At 35.2% G+C, this 22,719-nt stretch overlaps 1 protein-coding gene across 6 annotated transcripts; it reads left to right on the forward strand.

The window, feature by feature from the left end:
- The first annotated feature begins 1,787 nt into the window (after positions 1–1,787).
- LOC149831515 (uncharacterized) lies at positions 1,788–22,229 on the forward strand. Of its 6 annotated transcripts, XM_090013929.1 has the most exons (8): positions 1,792–1,968; positions 7,421–7,581; positions 7,837–7,903; positions 8,014–8,220; positions 8,299–10,717; positions 14,752–14,864; positions 15,086–15,198; positions 21,861–22,229. In XM_090013929.1, the coding sequence occupies exons 3-8, from the start codon at positions 7,897–7,899 to the stop codon at positions 21,972–21,974; spliced, it is 2,973 nt and encodes a 990-aa protein (XP_089870055.1). In that variant the 5' UTR covers positions 1,792–1,968; positions 7,421–7,581; positions 7,837–7,896; the 3' UTR covers positions 21,975–22,229. The 6 variants fall into 6 exon arrangements, 2 of the variants coding, with proteins under 2 accessions (XP_089870054.1, XP_089870055.1); XM_090013928.1 differs by having other exon boundaries at positions 1,788–1,968; positions 7,421–7,903; XR_016433292.1 differs by lacking the exon at positions 14,752–14,864 and having other exon boundaries at positions 21,861–22,175.
- The last annotated feature ends 490 nt before the right edge of the window (positions 22,230–22,719 follow it).

Here is a 22,719-nt window from a genome sequence, read left to right on the forward strand (position 1 = left end):
GCTGCTTCCCATCCGAGTTTCCCACAAGCACTTTCTTGACTGGTGTTTGTTTCAGCCCAATTAGGAAAGTGTGCCCTTTTTCTTAACAAAAAGAGACCTTTGATATGAAAGGGGGCATGCAACGTCGAACACCCCTTAAAGTATTCTTGTTTTTTCTTTTTTTTTTGTTCATATTTCCTTCTATTATCTAAAAAATATCCTTATGGGGCATGTTTGTTTGACGCCGTCACATTTGATTCGGAATCTTGTGAATCGAATCTGATTTCTATGTTTGCTTTGACGTGAGACAACGGAGCCAAATGAAAATCATCCTCATTTATGCGAGGGAATGATTACCATGAGAGGCTCTAAGCAAAGTCATTCATAGTTTTCTTCGGGGAGTTTTGTTTTATGCCAGCACCTTTAATAGGAAATAGGTCCTCTATCCATGAAAAGTGAAACAAACATGTTTATGGCAAATATCTGACAGGGCCCTTTTAAAGAAGGAAGAAAGAACCATTACAAAGTAGTATATATGGTAATTGTACAGTTAAGAACCAGCACTCATGGCTTCCCAAACTTGTCCCCATGCGACTTTATTCAGATAGATGAGAGTTGTTCTGCTGCAGTTATCCAACATCTGCTCGGCAGAGGTCTCAACCAATGGATCACTCTATTCCCAAGTCCAACAAAGATCAGGTGAGGCCACCTGCCCCCATCTTTTATCCAAGTGAACCGCATGCCCCACTTCCCCAATGCAAGTCAAACACCAACTTGGTCCTTCCCATGTCATTGACCAATGATTTTACTTATTAATAATTTATTTTCTTATAAACCAACTAGGTTTGGTCTTCATTTTCTTATCCAAGTGAACCGCATGCCCCACTTCCCCCAATGCAAGTCAAGCACCAACTAGGTTTCATATGATGCCAGACTACTTGGTGTAGGGCTGCCATGGAGTTGGGTGTCAAATGCAAGAACAAGAAATATCAAGGTATGGTAATGAAAATACTGACCCAAATACCCTTTAAGTTGTATGGGTCAGGTTTGGTCTTCATTTTCCTGATCCGACATACTCGAATCAGCCTAGTTGTTATTGGGGAAGCACGAGATCCTGATGGGTTGGATACCCGACCCATTGGCAGCCCTATTGAGAGAGAGAGCACTGACATGACAATTTTTTAATTTAAAATAATTCTTGTTGTATTCAAATCTACATTCTAAATGTTGAAAGTCATGAAGCTAGTTAGTCATGGTTCACCCTATCACACACGACCATGATCTATGCATGGGAAAAAATATAGTGGATAGCATATGCAGTATTCGACAAGGGACTGGCCCCCAATGAATAGATGCCATTCATGCCATCCCTCTCCTCCCATGCATAGTGACAAACGTTAAAAACGGCAAAATCTTGTTTTTCAAAAGCTCGCGAGAATTTATTTTTTTTTCATAAATCTCATATTTTTTTGGCAAAATCTCGGCAATAAAAATAAATAAAAAATTATAAGAAAATATTAATAAAAATTATAAAAAAAAACACACAGAGTTTTTTCATGATAAATAGCCGTTTAAAATGTAAATATCGGGTTTAAATCACGGTATTTATGTTTTTTTATAAATCTCGCGATATTTTGAAAATCTCACGAAAAATTGCGGTTCAGTAGTTGCCGAGTGTCATCCGCTGGCAGAAAAAATCATGTCATTGACCAAAATGGCAGAAAAAATCACTGGTTCAGTAGTTGCCAAGTGTCATCCGCTGAGCCTCTTACAATTTTGTTGTCAAGAGCGGTGGTCTGCTGCTCTGCCTCCAGGCAGCAGCTGCTTCAGTCATCATCACCCAAGCTCCAAATTTTCCCATGCAATCTTCTTCCATTGTGCCCACACAAACACCGTCTTGGTTTCAGCCTCCCTCTACTCGCCTCCCATCCATGGGCGAATGATTCTTCTGGTGATGAATGGGCGTCAAGGAGTGTAATTGTGAGACAGGTGCGAAACTTTTTTGTGGGTGTTTGAGTTCTGCCGCTTGAAGTCCTTTTGGAACAGATTTGCATCACCATTTTTTGTTGTTTGGCTTGGGACGCTTTTCTTGTGAAATGGGTTCTCTTTTTTTTTTCATTTTTTTGATGGATTTTTACCGTTGTAGTTCTGTGTTTTGCTGATTTGATTTTTGTTAGTGTTCGTGCATGTACTTTTGTGTTCTTGCTTCCATTTTGTTATGGGGTCTCCTTCTTTTTTGTGTGTGTGTTTGAATGGCGGTCGCCTCTAAAATAGGCATTGTTGATTTATTCACCATGACCATCATCATCACTTGTTTGTTGTTCAGAGGGTTCACCTGTCCTATCCAATGTAATCTAAAGGCTCGAATTGGTAAAATCATAGCAATCTTTAACTTCGCATCCAGCATCAATTTGTGTCCAATAATATTGATTAAATTTGGGGGTACTCGATGAACGTGAATTTTGCATGTAGTGTAGGCAGAATTGAGTAACTGATGGTATTTGATGGATATAGTTCTTTCCCGTTGCCTATTCGAAAAAAGGTTTTTTTCCTCTCCTTACTCCAATCTCAGTAGTTGATATTTTGAGAAAAAACATGAATCAGTCTCAGTAAAACGATATCTAGTGCAAGAAGGAACAGGGTTTGTGAAAACCTCTCTCTCTTTGTTTTTGGGGGGTGGACTGTAAATAGTTCTTGTCATACATAATATGAATTTTTCATATGGTTAATTTTAATATTTTTCTAGATATATGGAACATATTGTAGAATAGTTTCATATTTCATAATCATCATCATGAAAGTTGTACAGGCCTTGTGAATCTTATTTCTAACATTTTTTTATGTCAGAAAATAACTCAAAGTTCTCATTCCAAGCTCTTATTAGTACCTTTTCCCCCAGTTCTTTCGGCCTATACCTTATCAACTGTTTTGTATAACTATTTTCACATGCCTAAACCATCTTGAACAACAGTCCTTGGTCATCCAGTCATCTGCTGTATGTGCAGTGACACAAGTTCACCAGTATATTATAATAATTACCTTTTGATAAAAAGGTGTTTTTTATCATACAATGGAACATTAACATGGTTTTAGGGGAGTTATCCTTTGAGGGGGGAAATTTTAAATTCTTGGAATTCCAATATTTGTGAAATTTATGTTTAATGTGCATTGATATATTACTTGTAGTTTTGCATCCTATCTTTACAATTAGATAAATAGGTAAAACCTCTTGGTTTTATTTAGCCTTAGATACTTGACTTTATATGGTATCCTAACTACCACCTTAATTATTATTTGTATTCCTGTGCTTCTTTGTTTTTTGTTTTTTTCTTTCCCTATCATCATGAGCGTTCTCGATAAAAAAAATTCCTAAAATTTAGAATGTGATGGAGAATCTATAAACTATAAGGCTTCCATGAATCACCAAACATTTCCCATTAGGAAAATACTAGGAGCAATGTTGTGAAAAGTGTTGAGGCGTAGCGAGGCGCTCCACCAAAAACTGAGGCGAGGCGTAAAGTGTAAGCCTCAATTTTTTTTGAAAAATTAAAAAGAACTATAAAAAATATTTAAAAATATAAATAAATAAAAAATGCATTATTGATGAAGCAACAACCAATAAGAAATAGAAAATCTCAAATAAATACTAAAAAATATGAGATTAACGTATAAAAGTAACTAAGAAACTGATTATATAACTGAAAAACTAATTTATATAACTGAAAAATATAATGTCCTAACGTATATCTGAAAACTAATTATATAACTGAAAAATATAATGTCTTCTTCTTCTTCTTCTTCGAGTAAACTTTGTTAAAAAAAGTCTTCACAACAGATGGAAACTAAAGCTTGGAGGTACACAACAATGGTGCTTTCTTAGAAGCGATAGTTACTCCCCTCGGGTATGAACCCCGGTGTAGTAGTAAACTTCGCTTCTAGGATACAACCAAGCATGCACCTCAGCGTGCAATACTAGCCACTCCTATCACTGAGTACGCTAGCCACCATGACACGGTCACCCTGAACAACTTCAAGAAAACAACAGTAAAAGAGAAAAGGAGTAGGAGATAGAGAGTACAAAAAAGAGAGATGAGAAGAGCTAAGTTCGTTGATGGAATAACCTGAGGTAATTGGGGTTTATATAGACCCCAACAGAACCGTTTAGAGGACCATTCACATGGGCCCATAAAGGCCAAATGAGTGACATGCACCCATTTAAGGTCCAAACGGCTAGCATGCACCCATTTAAGGTACAAACAACCACCCACAACGGGCTGCATTTCCCCACTCACCATCTCAACATGCCAAAGACATTAAGGCTAGTCGATGAGGCTGTGTCATTCTCCAAAAAGGTAAAAAATAACCTTTGACTACCTTGGTCAACCAAGCGGTTAGGTTGTCCAAAAAGAGTGACAAAAAGATTGGTTAAAGTCAAACCAAGACCAAGACCGGACCGAACCAAACCGAGACGGGCCAAATCCGAATCCAAGTTCAAATCCAAATCTAAATCTAAATCTAAATCAAAGTCCAAAGTTTAAAGTTCAATTGACAAGCCCCCTGAGGGCCTTGCCCTCTAAGGCAACTCTACACATTTTAAACCCATTGTGTTTTTAAAAATTGTTCAATGTGGGACTAAACATATTTCATAAAGTACACTTTCCCTCAAAAATCTATTTTCCAAAAAACAAGACCAAGAGAGGGTTATTTGGCCAAAGAGTTTGGTTCAAAAGGCTATAAATTTTGAGCCAAAGAACAGACTTTATAGTTTTGTTTGAAGCGAGTTAGTAATCAACAAGTGAAAGATGCATATGTTATGCTAGTATTTTACATGAATAGTGATACCAAGGACAAAAGATTGAAAAATGGCTAGTTCATGAGTTTGAACAATGTGTTAAGTTGGTACTGTTCTAATCATAGTAACCTGTATCGTTAAAGGTAATCTCTCATCGAGGGTATTTCTCGGAGAGATTTTCAAAAGTTGATAAATCTCGGGAATATCTTGGGAGTTTAAAAAATTGGAAAAAATATAATTAACAAAAAAGCTAAGAAAATAATGAGTTTTGCATTATTTTTCTTTCAAAAATATAAAGAAACATGTTTTAAAGGTTTTAAAATATAAAAGAAACAAAAAATAAGAAATGCAAATTTAAAAAAAAAATCTTAAAAAATATCGTGATATTTTGTTTTTGCCAAAAATATCATGATATTTTCAAAATATCGGCGATTTCGATGACAGTGGTTCTAATATTTCCATTAGTAGCTGTTATATAACTGGATACTGGTAGAAATTAGGTAAAGAATGCTGCCATGAGGATCTTGCAGAAGTAGTCTATGACATTGTTTGCAGCAACCTCCAGGTATGATGAAAGAGACTCGTTTGTAAGATGACCAGGGGAATATATGGCTTAAGCCAATTACTTGAGTGTGTTCATTGCTTTTGATAAGTTGTAACTACTTATCTTAGTTGGATAGTGTTTAATGTAGAACAAAGATGAAACACTGCAACTTGGTCATTATACCTAGACACATCTTTCTTGCTGGACGTTGCATGCTGCCATAAGGAAAAATAAGGGCATTTCTGTAACACCTCAAAATTTTAACCCCAAAAAAAATTTACGAATTTCTTTTTCTTTTAAAATAAGTGAAAATAACATTTTTCTTTGGGTTAAACATTCTGGGCGGGTTATAGAATGAACAATCATCATAACTGAATTAAAGTGTGAATAACATTCACTATTAAAATTTAATTCAGTCTCAATAATTTAAAATTCATATCAGAGTATTTTTAATCCAAAATAACAATAAATGATTTTCCAAAACTATCTCCGAAAAAGAAATAGACTGGCACTGGACGCCGTCCGAGCATCCTACATCTACTCTGCAGCTATACATCATATTTCACGTGAAAACCCATAAAACTGGTCAGACTCGTGAAAGCTTGGTAGGGAATACCAACACAGGTAAACCAAATCAATATAAATGAATATATTTCAATAAATTTATATTTTAATTCAGGCAAGTATCCATTTCAGGTATGCATGATATCACAGTTGCATAACAAGAATAATGTTAAAAAATAATTAACAATCTTATGCATGAGCAGGTAAATAATGATGCACTTATCGATGAAGAATCGATAGCCCTTTCATGCATGAGTGACTTTTAATTGCTTTTATTTAAGTTTTTTTTTTATGTGATGTATGCCATGGCTATATAAATGCACATACATTTAGGGTTTTGCTTCTTAGCCCTGTGGGTATTACACATGCTTAACTTGTATCAGAACCACAACTCAGGAGAGGTATATTCAAACAAGTTATGGTTTAACCCTAGTTGGACACTATTCACCAACCCTGAGTGAGGGACGACCTAGTCGAGAGAGAGCTCCCAACACCTTCATCCTGATGTGTCAAACTTCACTCATAAGTTCCTTAACCTTCCACCCCGCGGCTAATGTAGAGCCTTTCCATATCTCCGTGGTTGGGAAGGAGCAACCTTCCGTACTCAAAAATTAATCTCATGAAACCGAAAGTACCGCTTACCCTCTCATTGTAAATCTCAATAGAATTAATATTCACATATCACTCTTTTAATTACATTAATTATGTTATTTTTCATGCATACGTATAATGAAACTGTCACTAAGATTCAGGCCTCCAGTTTGGGTACATAGATGCATGATTCAATGCCAATAATGCTTTCATGCCATGCATGATAATTGTAACACATTCTCTTTTCACATGTGCATTTATTCACATGCATTTAACATTATTCATAATATGCATCCATACATAATCATATGCTACATTATACTACACGTGCACACACAATTCAATGGTAGTGTTTCTTTAATCATAAGCATGCAAGATGATTCATCATATGTCATGCTCATTCAAAGTTTAAGGCATTCATACACAACCTTACTATTAACAACTCCTGTTGTATGCATATTCATATAGGGAATTGGGACCCGGTTAGGCAAGAATTTGCTCTGTTGTTCCAATAGTCACTGTTCTGTATACAGACAAAAAGCAGAGCTCAATTTTCTATAGAACGTGCGAAATTTCATTAGATTTTCTACGCCACAAATTGTTCACAAAAACTTCTTTGGACACGAAAGATTGAACGTTTTACCGGGTAGTGGTCAGTAGCCAAACACAATGATAATTTTACTCGAACAAGTAGCAATCAAACCATATCATGTATATGAAGGATTTCACAACGAATGCCATTACCACATATGAATCAACTTAAAATGCAAAGCACTATGTCCTACAGCATTACTATTTCACATGACCACTTTTATTTTTAATTCACATAATTAGTGTTAGTCATTTGCAATTAAAGTGGGTTCATTTTTTTTGTTATTGATATGAGAGGAATGCATGAAAAGGGAAAACAAGCATAAATGGAGCTCTTGTGGATTTGAATGTTATTTCAGGATATTCAATTGCAGCCTTCATCCTTCAGGAACGAAAGTTAGTCCACATCAATTGAGAATTCTTGGGACAAGGATTTGCCCAGTTGTCCTGGATGCTAGAGCCCATGAGGGCTCCTAAATGAAGGTTCACATAGTGCAGGTGCAAATGCAGTTTCAAAGGGGTAACTTGGTTTCAGTGACCCTCTACCCTTTTGCATTGGTTTGATTCTTGTGAGGATTTTCGGGCTAAAAAAAAAGGTTGATTGCAAGCCAGCCATACAAATTCCGCCAATCTTTTGATGAAAAAATTCTTGTGGAGTGTGAGGACCTTAAGTTCTTTGTTATTGAAGTCTGAATGTTCATTAATCATTATTCCATGATTAAGGAAGAAGCAGGTTCAATACAGACATTTATTTCGCTTGTGATATTTGTTATAGTTGACATGATCCAATCACCTGTAGATCTGTCCAGACAATGCCGGCTTACCACAAAGAAAGATGATGGGTAATTGTGTTTTATTCTCTTTGTGGTTTCGTTGTATAGTCAGCTGCATCCTACTATATGTGTTTAATCCCATCTAAAGTTTAACATGAGAAAAGCTCTTGTCTTGGCAGGCCATTGTAGTGACCTCATGCAATTGAATAGGGGGAAGTATGTATCAGTACCAGAGCCCCTACATACTGAGGAAATGCAATGTGCCAATGGCAAGGATCTGTGTCCTGTTGAATGCAATTCAATAGAAACTGGCTTTTGCCCCGTTGAAACTGATGCTGCCAGAGATAATACACTAGTAATTTTGCCTGACGGTGCCAAGACAATAGGTAAGTTCATCCATACAGTCTTTTCCTGTTTTCTGATTTAGTCAAATATTTTATATTAATGAGGGGATAATTCTGCAGCTTCTGAGTTTCAGAAGAGTTCTATTTCTTTACCATATATAAAGGAAGAAATAAAGCCTGACCTGATAGTGGTAGGTGAGAATGCAGTTGTGGACAAGCCCTTGGGACAAGGCAAAGAAATTGATGAAAAAAAGATAGTTTCAATAAATGCAATGGCATCTAAATTATCTTTGAATGGAGACAGTAACAGATCTCCCAAACAGATTGCTTCAAGTTCAACATCTTTGATTTACAATGAGACTAAGTCACCTTCATTTCTTGAAGAAGATCTCAGAAAGAAAATCTCAAATGCGTTGAATGTGAATTCAGTTCATACACAGGATCATCGAGAGTACTACATTGTTGAAGATGACATGAAAGACTTTCAGAGATTGATGGATGGCTGTCACTATATTCAAATAATGCCAAAATCTGAAAGCAGAACCAATAGTGATGATCTCAATGCTGTAACATCACGTCCTTCAGACCAGGGTTCTAGGGGTAGTCACCATAAGCTGAAAGAAGAGATGCTTACTGGGAACACTAATGGTGATTGCTTAGAAGCTTGTCTCGATAACTTTAAAAGCCCTCCTGCTGAGGAACCTGCTAACAGTGATATGTTTAACACTGGAAGATGCAAGGCAGTTGAGATAAAAGAGGAGAATGAGATCCATGAGAGTGTTGAAGGAAGTGATAATGTTCAAAGTGTTTCCACAGGGAAAAGGAAATGTAGCCTCCCAACAAGCATGAGGTCCAGCAAGATTCAGAAATTGAGTGCTGGGACGGCCTCCTGTTCAGAATCATTTCTTAAGAAAGGATCATCTTTTATGAAGTGGATTTCAAACCTAATGAAGGGATTGTCTGAGTTCAATTTGGATAGAAAGTTCTTGTGTGAGAATTCACAAATACCTCTTGATGATGAGCACACAAATCACGACTCTCTGTGCATGTTGACTGAGACTGATCGAGATAGTATGTGCATAAATAAGAGTTTCCAAAGCTTTTTCCATGCCATGTATTCTTCAAATGCGAGTTCACATGATGAGAAACTTGAGAGTTTGGAGTGTATCATGAGAGCAAAGGAGTCACAGAAAGTTGAGGAAACTAACAAGAGGCCTTTTGGTGAGGGTTGCTCGTATGCAGCCTCTGGTAAGAATAGCGAATTTCATTGTCAAACTTATGCATCTAAACCAGATAAGAGGTCCAGAGCATGTATTGGTGGCCTTTCACCATGGCCATTAACCATACCAAATCCAAATACTGCTGCTATCACGGTTGCCCAAGACAAGCACAAAATCAATCTTGAATCCAATGGCATTCCATGCAATATAGCTTGTAGTTTTGAGAAATCTGGGATTAGCTTACCCAAAGTATATTCTATGAAGGGGTCTGGTTCCACAAGTAACATTCCTGGGAACCCTATGAATGACATTATTGATGCAGGAAAACCGTCAGATGTGACAACCAACAAGAAGGTTCTAGGTAGCAACTTATGGATAGCTCGGTTCTTGCTGAGCCATTCTGTGCCTTTATTGAAACCATTTCAAGAAAACAAAGGAATGGAATCTGCAAATAAGTCACTTGCTATTGTTGATGGAGGTGTGTCTTCAACTCAGAATGGTGTTGTTGCTTTCATGAATTCAAAGATGATAGAAACTGGCCAGCCACTTTCAAAGATGAGCTTAGATGGCTGTGTTAGTTCAATGGACATGCATGACACAAGAAGAAATAATAACTTGCAGCTAGAAAAATTGTCCCCTGTGCTGCCTTCCCAAAGATTTATCAAAGATTTAGACTCCCCTGCAAATATCCAGGAATTTCCTAATAATCCTGAGATGTTTCTTTCCAGAAATGCAAAGAGATTGGACACCCCTAAGCATACGATGCCATCAACAGCCAAGGGCACAACTAGTGTAATTTGTTTTTTTTGTGGCACTGCAGGCCATTCCATAAGAAAGTGCCCAGAGATGATGAAGTGCAAGCTTGAATATCCTCTGACGAATATGACTGCATGTGATAATGGGGAAGAATCCTTATGTTTCTGTATTCGCTGTTTTCGGCTCGATCATTGGGCTATTTCATGTCCATTCTTGTCCCCTCCTGTAGATTGTATGGATTTTGTGAGACTAAAGGAAAGCTGTGGGAACCCTGGTACTCTACCTGATCATGATGGAAAGCATTCAGAACAACCTGAGGCTATACATAACAACCAATGGTTTAGCAATAAACATAAAACTAAAGTTGCAAACCATGATCAAGCACCTGCCGGAGACATTAAGCTGGAAAGAAGTCAGTCTGCTTCTAGTTCTGGCTGTCTTGAGTCAAAAGCAAAGCAAATCATACCGTTTTGTGGCCCTCACAGTGGGCAGATTCCAGCAATGCCACATGGAATGTTTGAGAGAATCAGGAGGCTTCAACTCTCTCGTTTTGACATTCTTAGGTGATAGCATCTTTCTGATTGGTACTTTTTTTCCTCAGCAAACTGTCCATATTGTATTCTCCTCCGACACATGGTAATGGCATGCTGCTCTGTGGATAATGTCTTCAAGTAATTTATCACTTTCTATATATTTGTCAAATTCATTCATCCAAAATTTGTTCCTCAATCCATGTCTGATAGTGATCAAATGGGTGTTATCTTATCTTATGGCATAACCCTTCTGTTATTATCATTGCTTTTCTTGTCTATTGAGGGGAAAAAATGTCTATTTAATTCTATAATGGAAAAAAAAATTAACCATTCTTGTACGCTGTCTACTTTTCTAGAAAGATTTTTTTTATGTAGACCTCTTTCAAAGTTGCCAAGCATCTTTTGTCACACATTCACTGCTTCAACTTGAATTTTTATAAACATTTACTATTATTTATTCCTTGTTGAACTTTTACATGTACCACTCACATGAGGTGTGTATTGGGAACGTTTCTGCCAGGGATAATATAAATTCATAAGATAATATTGACTTTAAATGTCTGCCCCCCCACCCACCAACCAAAGTACAACAATAGATTTCATTCCTTGTTTGGATTCTGTAGAATTGTTCTGCATCTCTCTACACCTTTGAATAGTATTATGGCTTAAATGTTATATGAGCTGTTTAATAAATTAGTCATGTCAATCATTGTCATTCATAGCAATAAGAAGAAAGTGGCCAACCAGTATACAAGTCCTTTGTTGCACGTTCTGGTATTTATCGCTCATGACAGTGATATCCTTCACCCGCCACAGCTTGCAATGAGACCTTGAGCTTAAGAGAATTGCTTAGAACTTGGAATCTGACTAGTGAGTTTCAATTTTCATTTGTACTATTTTTTTGGTGTGGGATGGGGGTGTGTGCTTCTAATCCAAAAGCATATTGTAGCTTTGGGATCAGCAGAACCATCCATTATAATTTTTTTGGTAGTGGGTCATTTATATGGATACTTTAATCTCCTACCATTTACCACTTAAAAGAGCATTGATTGTTATGACTTGACCATATTTGCATTCTTCGTTTTACATTTTCTCCTTGGTAATTTATTTCATATTTATCTATAGAAAATGACCTAATAACTGTGTATCTCTTGTTTTTCATTTCCAATAGATGGCTTAAATAATTGGCTATAAAAATGAAAGCAGTAACCTTTCATCAGTTAAGTGTAAGATATTTAATGCAGATTGAATAATTTGTATGAATTTCCAACTCAATTGAAGTAAGGTGAAGGCATTTATTGATCATTCCATTAACTGGACTGGAAAATTATTGGGGTTCCATAGCGGATCCTAGTCAATAACTCCTCGACATGACCAAGCTTACTCTTGGGGCTGCAATGAAACTTACAAAGAACATAAAGAAAGCTGAAAACAATTCTTGAATTATTATATCTCACATTTACATCCTTTTTTATGAAGATGAACATTTGAAAGAGAAACCAAAATGTAATATAACTGAGCAAATTGAAAAAGGGCAACCCCTAGCAATAATATGTCTGTGATGGTGTGTGATTGCATTCTGGGCATGCTATTACCAGACTAGGGCTCAAAACTTGTCTCATAAACCACAAGTAGATTTAACAAACTTGTTCTGAATATCTGGAGAACTCATCTCAATCACTGTTATGTAGTAGAAACTTGTTTCTTATACATAGAGATAACTACAAATCTAGTTTCTACCATCATTTCCTATGTAAAAAAAAAGGTAAATGTCTATGATTTTATTGGTGATTACCAATATAGTGAATTACTATGTGAAGATTATAATTTAATTATTATATATTCTTTGTGAATTCACATACAAAAAAAGGATTAATGACTTACAATTAACTTGGTAGAGAATATGGTCACGGATTTCTGCTGAGTGTAAAAATTTATCATAAAATATGATTTCCAAACTCCAAAAAGCAGAAATTTTATACATGTCATTAATTAAAACCATTTCATAGTGAGTTGCATCTTCTTTCTTTTATCAATGAAAATCTCTTCAAAATTTATAGGTACAAACTCTTTTGCATATGAACATGCATTTTTTCTGAGTGGCAGTCCATTTGCTTAGGAAAGTAAAGGCAATTTAATTCTCTCATCCCTGATGTTAGTAAACCAGAAATATTGGTTATTTAGTTATGTAATGTAGCCTTACTCTTTAAGAAAGTGTTTGGAAACTCTTATTTATGCACTTACCTGTATCTCGCTCACTCTCTCTCAACATGCACAGTCATGATTTGTGTGCTCATCATTAGGAGGTTGTTGTGAATTATCACACAAGAACTTTCTATCCAAATTGAACTTGGAAAATCCCTTCATTAGGTTTGAAATCTTCTTCATAAAAGATGATCCTTTCTTAAGCAATGATTCTGACAAAAGGCCATCCACCGCTCAATTTCTGATCTTGCTGGACCTCGTGTTTGTTGGGAGGCTACATTTCCTTTTTCCTGTGGAAACACTTTGCACATTATCATTTTCTTCAATACTCTCATGGCTCTCATTCTCATCTTTTATCTCAATTCCCTTGCATTTTCCAGTGTAAACATATAACTTCCAACTGGCCTTCTTTAGGTTTCAGACTTCTTTTTTCTTGACAGTATAGTTGATGAAGTCGCTAGTATAATTACAGCTGTTTAATCAATCACTCCCTTGAGATTTGTTAACAATGGCTCTCCTCTTCAAATCAAGTCCACTTCCACATACTTGTGGTCTATGTCACATGGGTGCGGGTGCGGGGGTGCGGCACTTTCAAAAACCTTGGGAGTGGGGGTGCGGCAAAAAATAAAATAAAATAATATATATATATATATATATATATATATATATATATATATATATATATATAAGGGGGGTCCACGGGTCCTGTTGCACGGTCAGCGGGCGAGGGTCCAGGGGGGGCTGCCCCTGGCGGGGGGGTTATAGGGGGGCAGCGCCGCCCCCCCCCCCCCCCCCCCCGAAGATTTTTTTTTTAAATTCCGCAGCCCATTTCATAGGGCAAATTTTAAAAAAAAAATCCAAAAAATGGACCAAAATGACCCTGGGTGCATTGACCGCACCCAGGGTCAGGTTGACTGCACCGGGTGTCGCACCCACATCGCGTCGCGTCGATGCGGGTGCGGTACCTGTCTGGCCGAATTTCTGTGACATAGCTTGTGGTCTTTACTAAACTTGAACCTGAAAACCCAAGCACTTTGCTTTCATGTTTTTATTGCTTTAAGATGGGTTCGTGAGTGCTTTTGATCACAAGGCATCTGGTTGCCTTGATCTTTTAGACTTTTCTTTATTTTATTCTTTTTACTCTTTTTCCTTGTTTTCTTAACTAAGTTAGCTTTTGTTAACTTATGGTACAAGTATTAGAGAATTACCTTTAGATTCTAGTTCCTCCCAATGGCACACTGAGGAAGGATATAAAATTCCAACAGAGGTCAACGTTAACATGTTTGATTAACAGAGAATTATGACTCATATTTCATTTCTTTTCTTTTTCCATGTTGATCCAGGTGAACTTTAAGTTACAATTGATTTCTTTAGCAAGAAGATTTGAGCCATCATATGAGCCTATTTTAAGTCGGCATTCTTAGCAGTCATTATTATCATGGATATTCACCATGATCCAGTTGCTTTGTTGAAAGTGTGAATTTGTATATATGACACATTAGAGAAATCAATGGCATCTTGAGAAACTGTGTTTTATTACCAAAGGTGGTGCAGCTTCAACAGTATTTTGATAAAGGAATTTCCATTTGGGATGTTTTATATTTTGAAGAAAATATGTCTTAACAGTATATCATGATCCACTACTTCATCCTAAGATACTTCAGTTGATGTGACAAAAATGTATGCATGATGTAGATGCCTTGTACAAGTATCTGGCTGAGTCTGTTAATGAGCATCTTTTGCAGTCTGTTCTTCACATTCATAATACTTTCATAGCATATTTTCATTCTGCATTGGATGATTTTTCTGTTAACTTTTATTGTATGAACCATCTTATCTTTGACATGCATATGTCATAGATGGATGAAAGTGCCCCAACTCAACCTTCATCTCGAAGGCTTTTTCCTGCGTGTGCGCTTCAGCAAGTGGGATAAAGGACTCAGTTCAGGTTATTGTGTGGCTTGCATTAGTGGTAAGAGAAGGCGCTGTTTCATCATTAATGTGCTTAGTCCTGAAGGAAAAATATTATAACTCCTACCTAATACTATTGGTTTATGAGATTAGTAGTGTGGAAAGAAATGAATTTGGAACTTTGAATAATACTCACTTTATGTTGTTTTATGTGCATGTTCATATCGGTTTTTATTTTCTTCTTGTCCTTTTGTTATTTCTTATCTCTTCTAACTTTTGCAGGGATTATTCAAGAGAGGCCACATGATAGAAATAAAATCCAGCTCTTGGTGAACTTAGGGGGTTTCAAATGCTTGGTTGACCGTCGTTACATTTCCAACCACGAATTTGCGGAGGTATGTTATGGAAAAATAGTTTTAGAAAGCACTTTTTTTTTGTTAAATAATGTAGTGTTTATTGTCATCATCGTTTTAGCATGGATATAAATTTTGGGGATATTTAGGACATGTTTCTAAAATTAATTGATAGAAGCACTTGTTGGATCATTTATCATCATTTTGGCATGGATGATGTAAATTTAGGAGACGGGGACATCCATTTCTGATATTAATTGATAGAAGCACCTCATGAATTAAATTATGTCAAAAGTCTTTCATCTCTTTTGGTCATCAAAAATTTATTTTTGCCTACTTGAACTGGATTACTACATCCACACCTTCTCTATTACTCTTCCTAATCATGTTGTAATGAAATATGCAGAAAAACAAAACAAGAGCATCAAAGGACTTACAATAACATAAACACAAAGTGCACATGCATAAGTCTACCAAGGGGCAATACAAAGGGCCAATATAGGCAATACAAACAGCCACTAAGGGCAACCATGCATTAAGGCACAAAAGCAAGATTAAAAATAAATAATATTTTATTCATAATATACTCACAAAATGAGTTAAAATGCTTTAGAAGAGCATTAGAGAATAAAGGGGGACAAAGCCCTTATTTATACACATAGGTAGACTCAATAGAGTAGGGGACAAAGCCCTTATTTATACACATAGGCAGACTCAATAAAGTTATTGGAACAGCTCTATTGACTAGTCAACTCTATGTTGACTAGTCAAAAAAGAACTCAACAACTCTATTTGGTATTTGACCAAATAGTTTCCATAAAAACAAAAAAGGACAAAAAGAAAAAAATAAAGTAAAAGTACTAATGTGCCCTTAATGGGGACAACCTATTACAATGACTGAAATAACCAAAATACCCCTAATGGGTATTTACCTATTACATCATTATAAATACATGCATATATATACATACATATATATACATACAACTTAACACTCCTCAAACTTACGGGGTAATCACTGAAAATTTGAAAATACAAAAAAAATCAATGGGAAGGATCCAAGTCTTTAAATGCTTCATTGAAAGATGCATCATAGAATTTTGCAAATACAAGTCTTCGAATGGCTTTATTGGTGTTTATCCCCAAACGCCTTCATCGGCTATCTCCATCTTCATGATATGATGCATCAAAGATATTTCTTTTTCAATCCATCACATCTTTAAGAATTTATAGAGAGAACAAAACAAATGTTCCAACTACACAAAAAAATATATCCTAACCAAATAGTTTTATAGTTTCAAAACTAATATGAATATTTGGAACAAGAATAACACACAAGTAGAATTTTCAAACAAAGTAACAAATAATTTTAAGATTTTTAGAAGCATTAGTAAAAATTCAAGTAAGATACACTAGGTAAGAGGAACATACCTCAAAGATAAATTTTCTTAGACAATCATAAACCCAAAATCAACATATTTTTCAAGAAAACATAAATATTGATCATAAGAGAATTTGATCACTAAAGGACATAAATCACTAAGAAGAGATATAACTAATATTCCAAAGATTTTAAAAAAGCTCTTCAAATCAAATCATCAATTATACTAAGAAAGCATGACGATATGCATAAAAAATATAATAATTTAAAAGAACTCTAAAAAAAAGAGTAGTTAATTAATATTTATGCATGTAACAATGTGAACAAGATAATCAATATGAGACATATCCAACATGTAATTAAAGCATAATTTATGCACATAATAATGACTAAAAGTAATCTCATAAATCACAAACCATTAGGATTCACTCACACAACCTAGAATGGGTTTAAGCACAAAAGACCAAACAACAATCTTTATATATATATATGCTATCAATGAAATGCATACAATATGCATGGAATTTTATCAATAAATATTTTTCCATACAAGGAAAAACATGTAGAAAAAGTTTACAAATTTTATCGAGATTCTTTAAAAAAAATTTAGCTAACAAAGAGAATGATATTTGTAAATCTCAACAATAGTTTGACCACCACAAACAGTCACCTCACTAGACCTCTAAACCTCAAAATTCAAGTGTATCAGCAACTAGAACAAGAGAACAATCACAATGTCACTTATGGGCTAAACAAACACACAAAAAGTGTGAATAACTAATGGGTGCACATAACTCACCATATCGAAAAAAATCTCGTCTATATAAAATGATAATCAAAATTCAAGTGTATCAGCCAGTGTTGTGAGAGGCGTACGCCTCAGTACCTGAAGCGTACGCCTTAGAGGCGAAGCGCACACTCAAGGTACTTAGGCGTTGCAGTGAGGCGTTTACCACTTTGTGCTTTTTGTAACATTCAGATTATCCGTGCATCATCCATATTTTCCTGTTAAAGCAAATATTTTTGGGATATGCACTTGTTGATGTACGAATAAGATGAAATAGCATAACATGGAGGAAATTCACGAGCTAGCTGATTTATGTATTGCATCTATTCTTACATCCAACAATCCTGTGAGTTCAGTTTAATTTTCCAGCTATTTTCTTTACACTTTGTAGTGGTACTGTGATTGTGAAATTGGTGTGACCTTTTTTATTGGCAGCAAACCATATTTTAAGAATTCTGCCATAACCTTTGCTGTTTGAATGATTTTAACTGTATTTTGAAATTATACACCTTGTTGCATTGAAAATTTGCTTCAGAACCATGCAGTATCATGGATCTGTTGTAGTATTGGATGGGTGTCCGCAAGTATCACTTATTGTGAATGCCATCTTTCTGTTATAGAACGTTTTTTTTCCTTGTATATCGTTTTTCTTTTCTCCTCACATGCTCTACTTGTGCTTGTAATCATCTTTCTTGAGGTTTGGATGAGTTATCTAGATACAACCTTAACAGTTTGTGTCCTATAATAGAAGGCCACCCTGTATGTTGGCGTAATGTTTCTTATCTCAATGTTTTCATTGAACCATCAGACAGGGAATAGATGATTCAAACTGATTCTCTGTTGGGATTCTGATCAGAGCACTGCATCAGTGCCATAAGTAATCTGGATGATGAGAAACCTCAAAAAGGACAACCAATTACTCATGAATGGAGTGGTGCATAGAAATGAGAGTCTGATTAATATGTTATTGTTGGAAGTTGATAAGATTGAAAAAGCTGGACTTAACAAAAAAATATTGCCAACTTAATCTTCTTGCCAAATGACCTTATAGATCGCCAATCGAGCTCGCGAAGCTATTGACGCCATGCACGCCAAGTGTTTGATGGTATGTGTGAGAGGACAGTGGTCTTGAAGCTTAATTTATTATTTTGATCATGAAGCTTACGCTCCAATGCCTCGAGGCTTACACCTCGCTTCATAACATGCTCAACGCCTCGCTTCCCCTCATCGCATTTAACAACTTTGGTATCAACTACTAGAATAAGAGCACAATCACAATGTCACTTATGGGCTAAACAAACACACAAAAAGTGTGAATCACCAATGGGTGCACCTAACACTACATTGAAAAACATCTCTTGTCTACATAAAACGACACTTAAATAAGTGACATAATAGGAGAAAACAAACGAGGTAAGAGAGCTTGTAATGAAAACAAACTAATGTTACCAAGAAAAATAAGAATATCAATTTTAACAATATTTCGAAATACCATGGTTTTAAAAATAAATAGTCATCACAAATACACATAATTATAAGCATCCAACATAATAATAAAGGCCAAATAAACAAATGAGCGATACAACACTCATAGAACGAGAGATCAAACAACTATCAGTAAGAGTCAAACTATAAGCCAACAATCTAAACTGACAAAAAATACAGTGCACACAACTCACCCCAACAAACATATCTGGTTCAAATAAAGCTAACATGGATTCAGAGGCCAGTCAACTATCAACCAGACCCAAGATAAATAACAATACGACACTTATAACCCTTGAGAATCTAGACTGATAAGATGAGATAAGGTGCATATATAACACCTCAACGACTAACCTTGACCCAATAATAAGGCAAAAAATAAATGATCTATTATATAAAATTATGTGATGGGCAAATAAAATGTCATAAAAAGGCAATATGGGCTTACAAAAATCAATTTCCAAATAAGTGAGTTCATATAAAAGAACCGATTTGAAAAACAAAGTTTTAAATCAGAACCAATAAAGGTAGATGAAATATAGAGTAATCATATGCAAACAAGATGTCAATTGATAATTTTTCATAAACCTTGCCTAAGCAAAGGCAATTAAGATCACATGAATAACAATAAGCATGACCAATATAAGAAAGCTACATAGAGAAATATCACAATCTAGATTAAAATCCAGGAGCCATTATGAGACAATAATGGTATATAACATTAAAAAGGGGCTAAAACCCATATAGAGATTCTCAAGGAACCATATTAGAAAACCAAGAATATACACAAGTACAACTAATCATGGATACTTATACAACAACAACAACAACAACAACAACTGCGCCTTCATCTTAAAATAATTGGGGTCGGCGATATGAACCAACAAAGAAAATCATTCTGGGTCTTCCACATGAATCCTTCTCCTCCAATCATTTCTATCCAATGCCATGTCCTCGGTGAGGTTCAAAGCCTTCATATCCTTTCCTATCATGGATACTCATAAAGATATCAAAATTCATGTATATGCAATAATCTAATAACATTAAAGCCATATATCCTATACAGAAGCTACAAAGGATCACATAAAATATGCACATGAACACCATGATTTCATATAAGATACTAATATATCCAAAATATATTTTGAACTATCATGTTTACGTAAGAGCCAATAAAACAATAGCTCACATAAAAAGATATTTTAAGATAAAACTATAATTTCAATTTAATTTGAGAACACGTCTAATTTTTCAACCCAAATACCAAAAACATTTTTGAAATGACACATAAAAACATGCATAGACATATGTCCACAACACATAAATATTAAGATGATATGCCAATAGAGCAATCTCATGAGAGCATACAAAACATCCATGAACTTAAAATCATGATGACTCAAAATATAAAACATACAAGAATTTAAAAATTCTTAAGTAGCATATCTCAATGAAAGCACCACATAAAATTCAAAAAACATGCTTTGACACGTGCATAAAGTCACCAATAACCATAATGATGTTAAGAAACCCAAAATAAATATATATACTTTGAATGAACACATACCCGAGAGCATAAAATTATATATTTTTGTATTAAAAATAATAATAACATGGAGAACCTACCATAAGTAGCTTAAGAATAGACTACTTATGAGTTAAAGAGCCATTAAAATAATATTTCATTAAAATACATTTCATAAAAACTCTAATTCTAATTGATTTAAAAAAAACACATTTTACGTACCCAAGAAATAACCATATAGTTTTAAACAAATTTTGAAAAATATATCATAAAAACCTTTTAAAGATTAAATAACGGATATATCCCAAAATATGAGAGCCTCGAGTCCAAGCCATATATTAATTCAAAATTTTCTTTCGATGCACGAACTTGGACAAGATGCCGAGATCAATAATCCCTCACTCAAAATACGAGAGTCTTGCGTCCAAGCCATATATCAATCCAAAATTTCCTTTTGAAGCATGAACTCGGACACAATACCAAGATCATGAATCCCTCGCTCAGATACCATGTCATGAAATATGCAGAAAAACAAAACAAGAGCCTCAAAGGACTTACAATAACATAAACACAAAGTTCACATGCAAGTCCACCAAGGAACAATACAAGGGTCCAACATAGGCAATACAAACAACCACTAAGGGTAATACCATGCATTAAGGCACAAAAGCAAGATTAAAAATAAATAACATTTTATTCATAATATACTCATAAAATGAGTTAGAATGCTTTTGAAGAGCATTAGAGAATAAAGGGGGACAAAACCCCTATTTATACATGTAGGCGGACTCAATAGAGTTGTTGGAAATATGGCTGTTGGAACAGTCCAATATTTGACCAAATAGTCTCTATAAAAACATAAAAAGACAAAAAAAAGAATAAAATAAAAGTACTAATGTGCCCCTAATGAGCACAACCTATTACAATGACTGAAATGACCAAAATACCCCTAATGGGCATTTACCTATATATATATATATATATAGCTTAGCACATGTCACATGGATACTCCGAGTTACTTCCATGTTATATCCCTTTCATGATGGAAAGCTCCATAAAAATGGCCATATCACTGCATCTATGGCTGTATCCATGTGATGTAGCTGCCTGATTTGTTTGGTTTGTACTGTTTCATGGGCCTGATCGGAAAGTTTTCCTTTTCTTTTCTTTTTTTTGTCTTTTTGTATAGTATAAAGTCTTGATACATTTCTGGTTACCAGTGGAGATGATTAAGAAGCTCAATGCAATTGATGATTTAGCAGTTCAACAATTATAGATACTCAAATCTATGCATTTTTATATAGAAGCATGATGATATGGAGAAAACAAATTCTTGGGTATTTCCTTCTAAATATATTTATTTGGCAGTTTGTTCTTAGCTAGCTAGCTTAATGCATGAATGAAAACTATATTCTACTTTGCTAGGTGCTCCATGTTGTGTAGGAAGAGTGATTTTACTTATGATTGACCAACTGTGTCCCTGTAGATTCTAAACTAAATGCATCTGCTATTTTTTATTTCCCCAGGAAGAGATCATGGAATGGTGGTTCTCAACCTTGAGTGTCAATGCCAAAGTGCCATCTGAAGAGGATTTAAGATTGAAAATTGAGGAGAAAAAGAAATTGAATATCAGTCACTGAGTAATATTTTCATGATAGTTTGTTCGTGTAAATAGGATAACAGCATTATCTTGTCACCAAGTTGGTTATCCTTAACTGGGGGGAATCAACTTAGTTCTGGCATTTGTTTGTGTGTGTGTTTTTGCAGCTTCTTTACAAGATTAATGTGGCATTTGTTGCTAATATGAAAACTAATGGATCATAGACTAGATTGTGTGACCAGGAGCGCTTAACATTTTGACAAAATTTGAGAAATATCAACAACCGAGATTCATGCGTACATTAGCATGGTCCTAGAATTTCAACCTTAATTCTTAGTCAAGAGTATTTGTCACTGAAAAAAAAATCTCGTATTATTGTTAAATAGCTTGTCATTCCTCTAAATAGAGCCCTCGCTGTAATTGAGATGCTTAGTTCTGATGCTGTGATATATAAAGGATATGGTGCCTTTTAAGTGTTAGCAACACTATGAATCTAATGCCATGGATGTCAAAACTTATACTGTCGAAAGTAATTCATTAAAATTCTCTTGATTGTCTTAGAATCAAGAGATGTTAAAAGGAAAAAAAAGAGTTGAGAAGCTAGTTGACATGTATTCTTGTTCTATGAAAATTAAATCTTGGAGGACAAAATCAGTGAATTAGCTTGTCCTTTCCACAAAACGATTCATATGTATCTAACAACTGAAGAAGAGGGTGTGAAGATTTCTTTTCTGGTCACAAGGAACAGCATGGTCCGGCTAACTGAGGCCTACGTCCACGATCAA

This window comes from Nuphar pumila, chromosome 7 (assembly GCF_984573655.1).
Source record: "Nuphar pumila chromosome 7, dmNupPumi1.hap1.1, whole genome shotgun sequence".
Lineage (NCBI taxonomy): Eukaryota > Viridiplantae > Streptophyta > Magnoliopsida > Nymphaeales > Nymphaeaceae > Nuphar > Nuphar pumila.

Coding starts and splice junctions, on each gene's coding strand:
- LOC149831515 (XM_090013928.1), top strand. Junction 14,865..15,085: donor TTGTGTGGCTTGCATTAGTG/GTAAGAGAAGGC, acceptor TAACTTTTGCAG/GGATTATTCAAGAGAGGCCA. Junction 15,199..21,860: donor CCAACCACGAATTTGCGGAG/GTATGTTATGGA, acceptor TTATTTCCCCAG/GAAGAGATCATGGAATGGTG.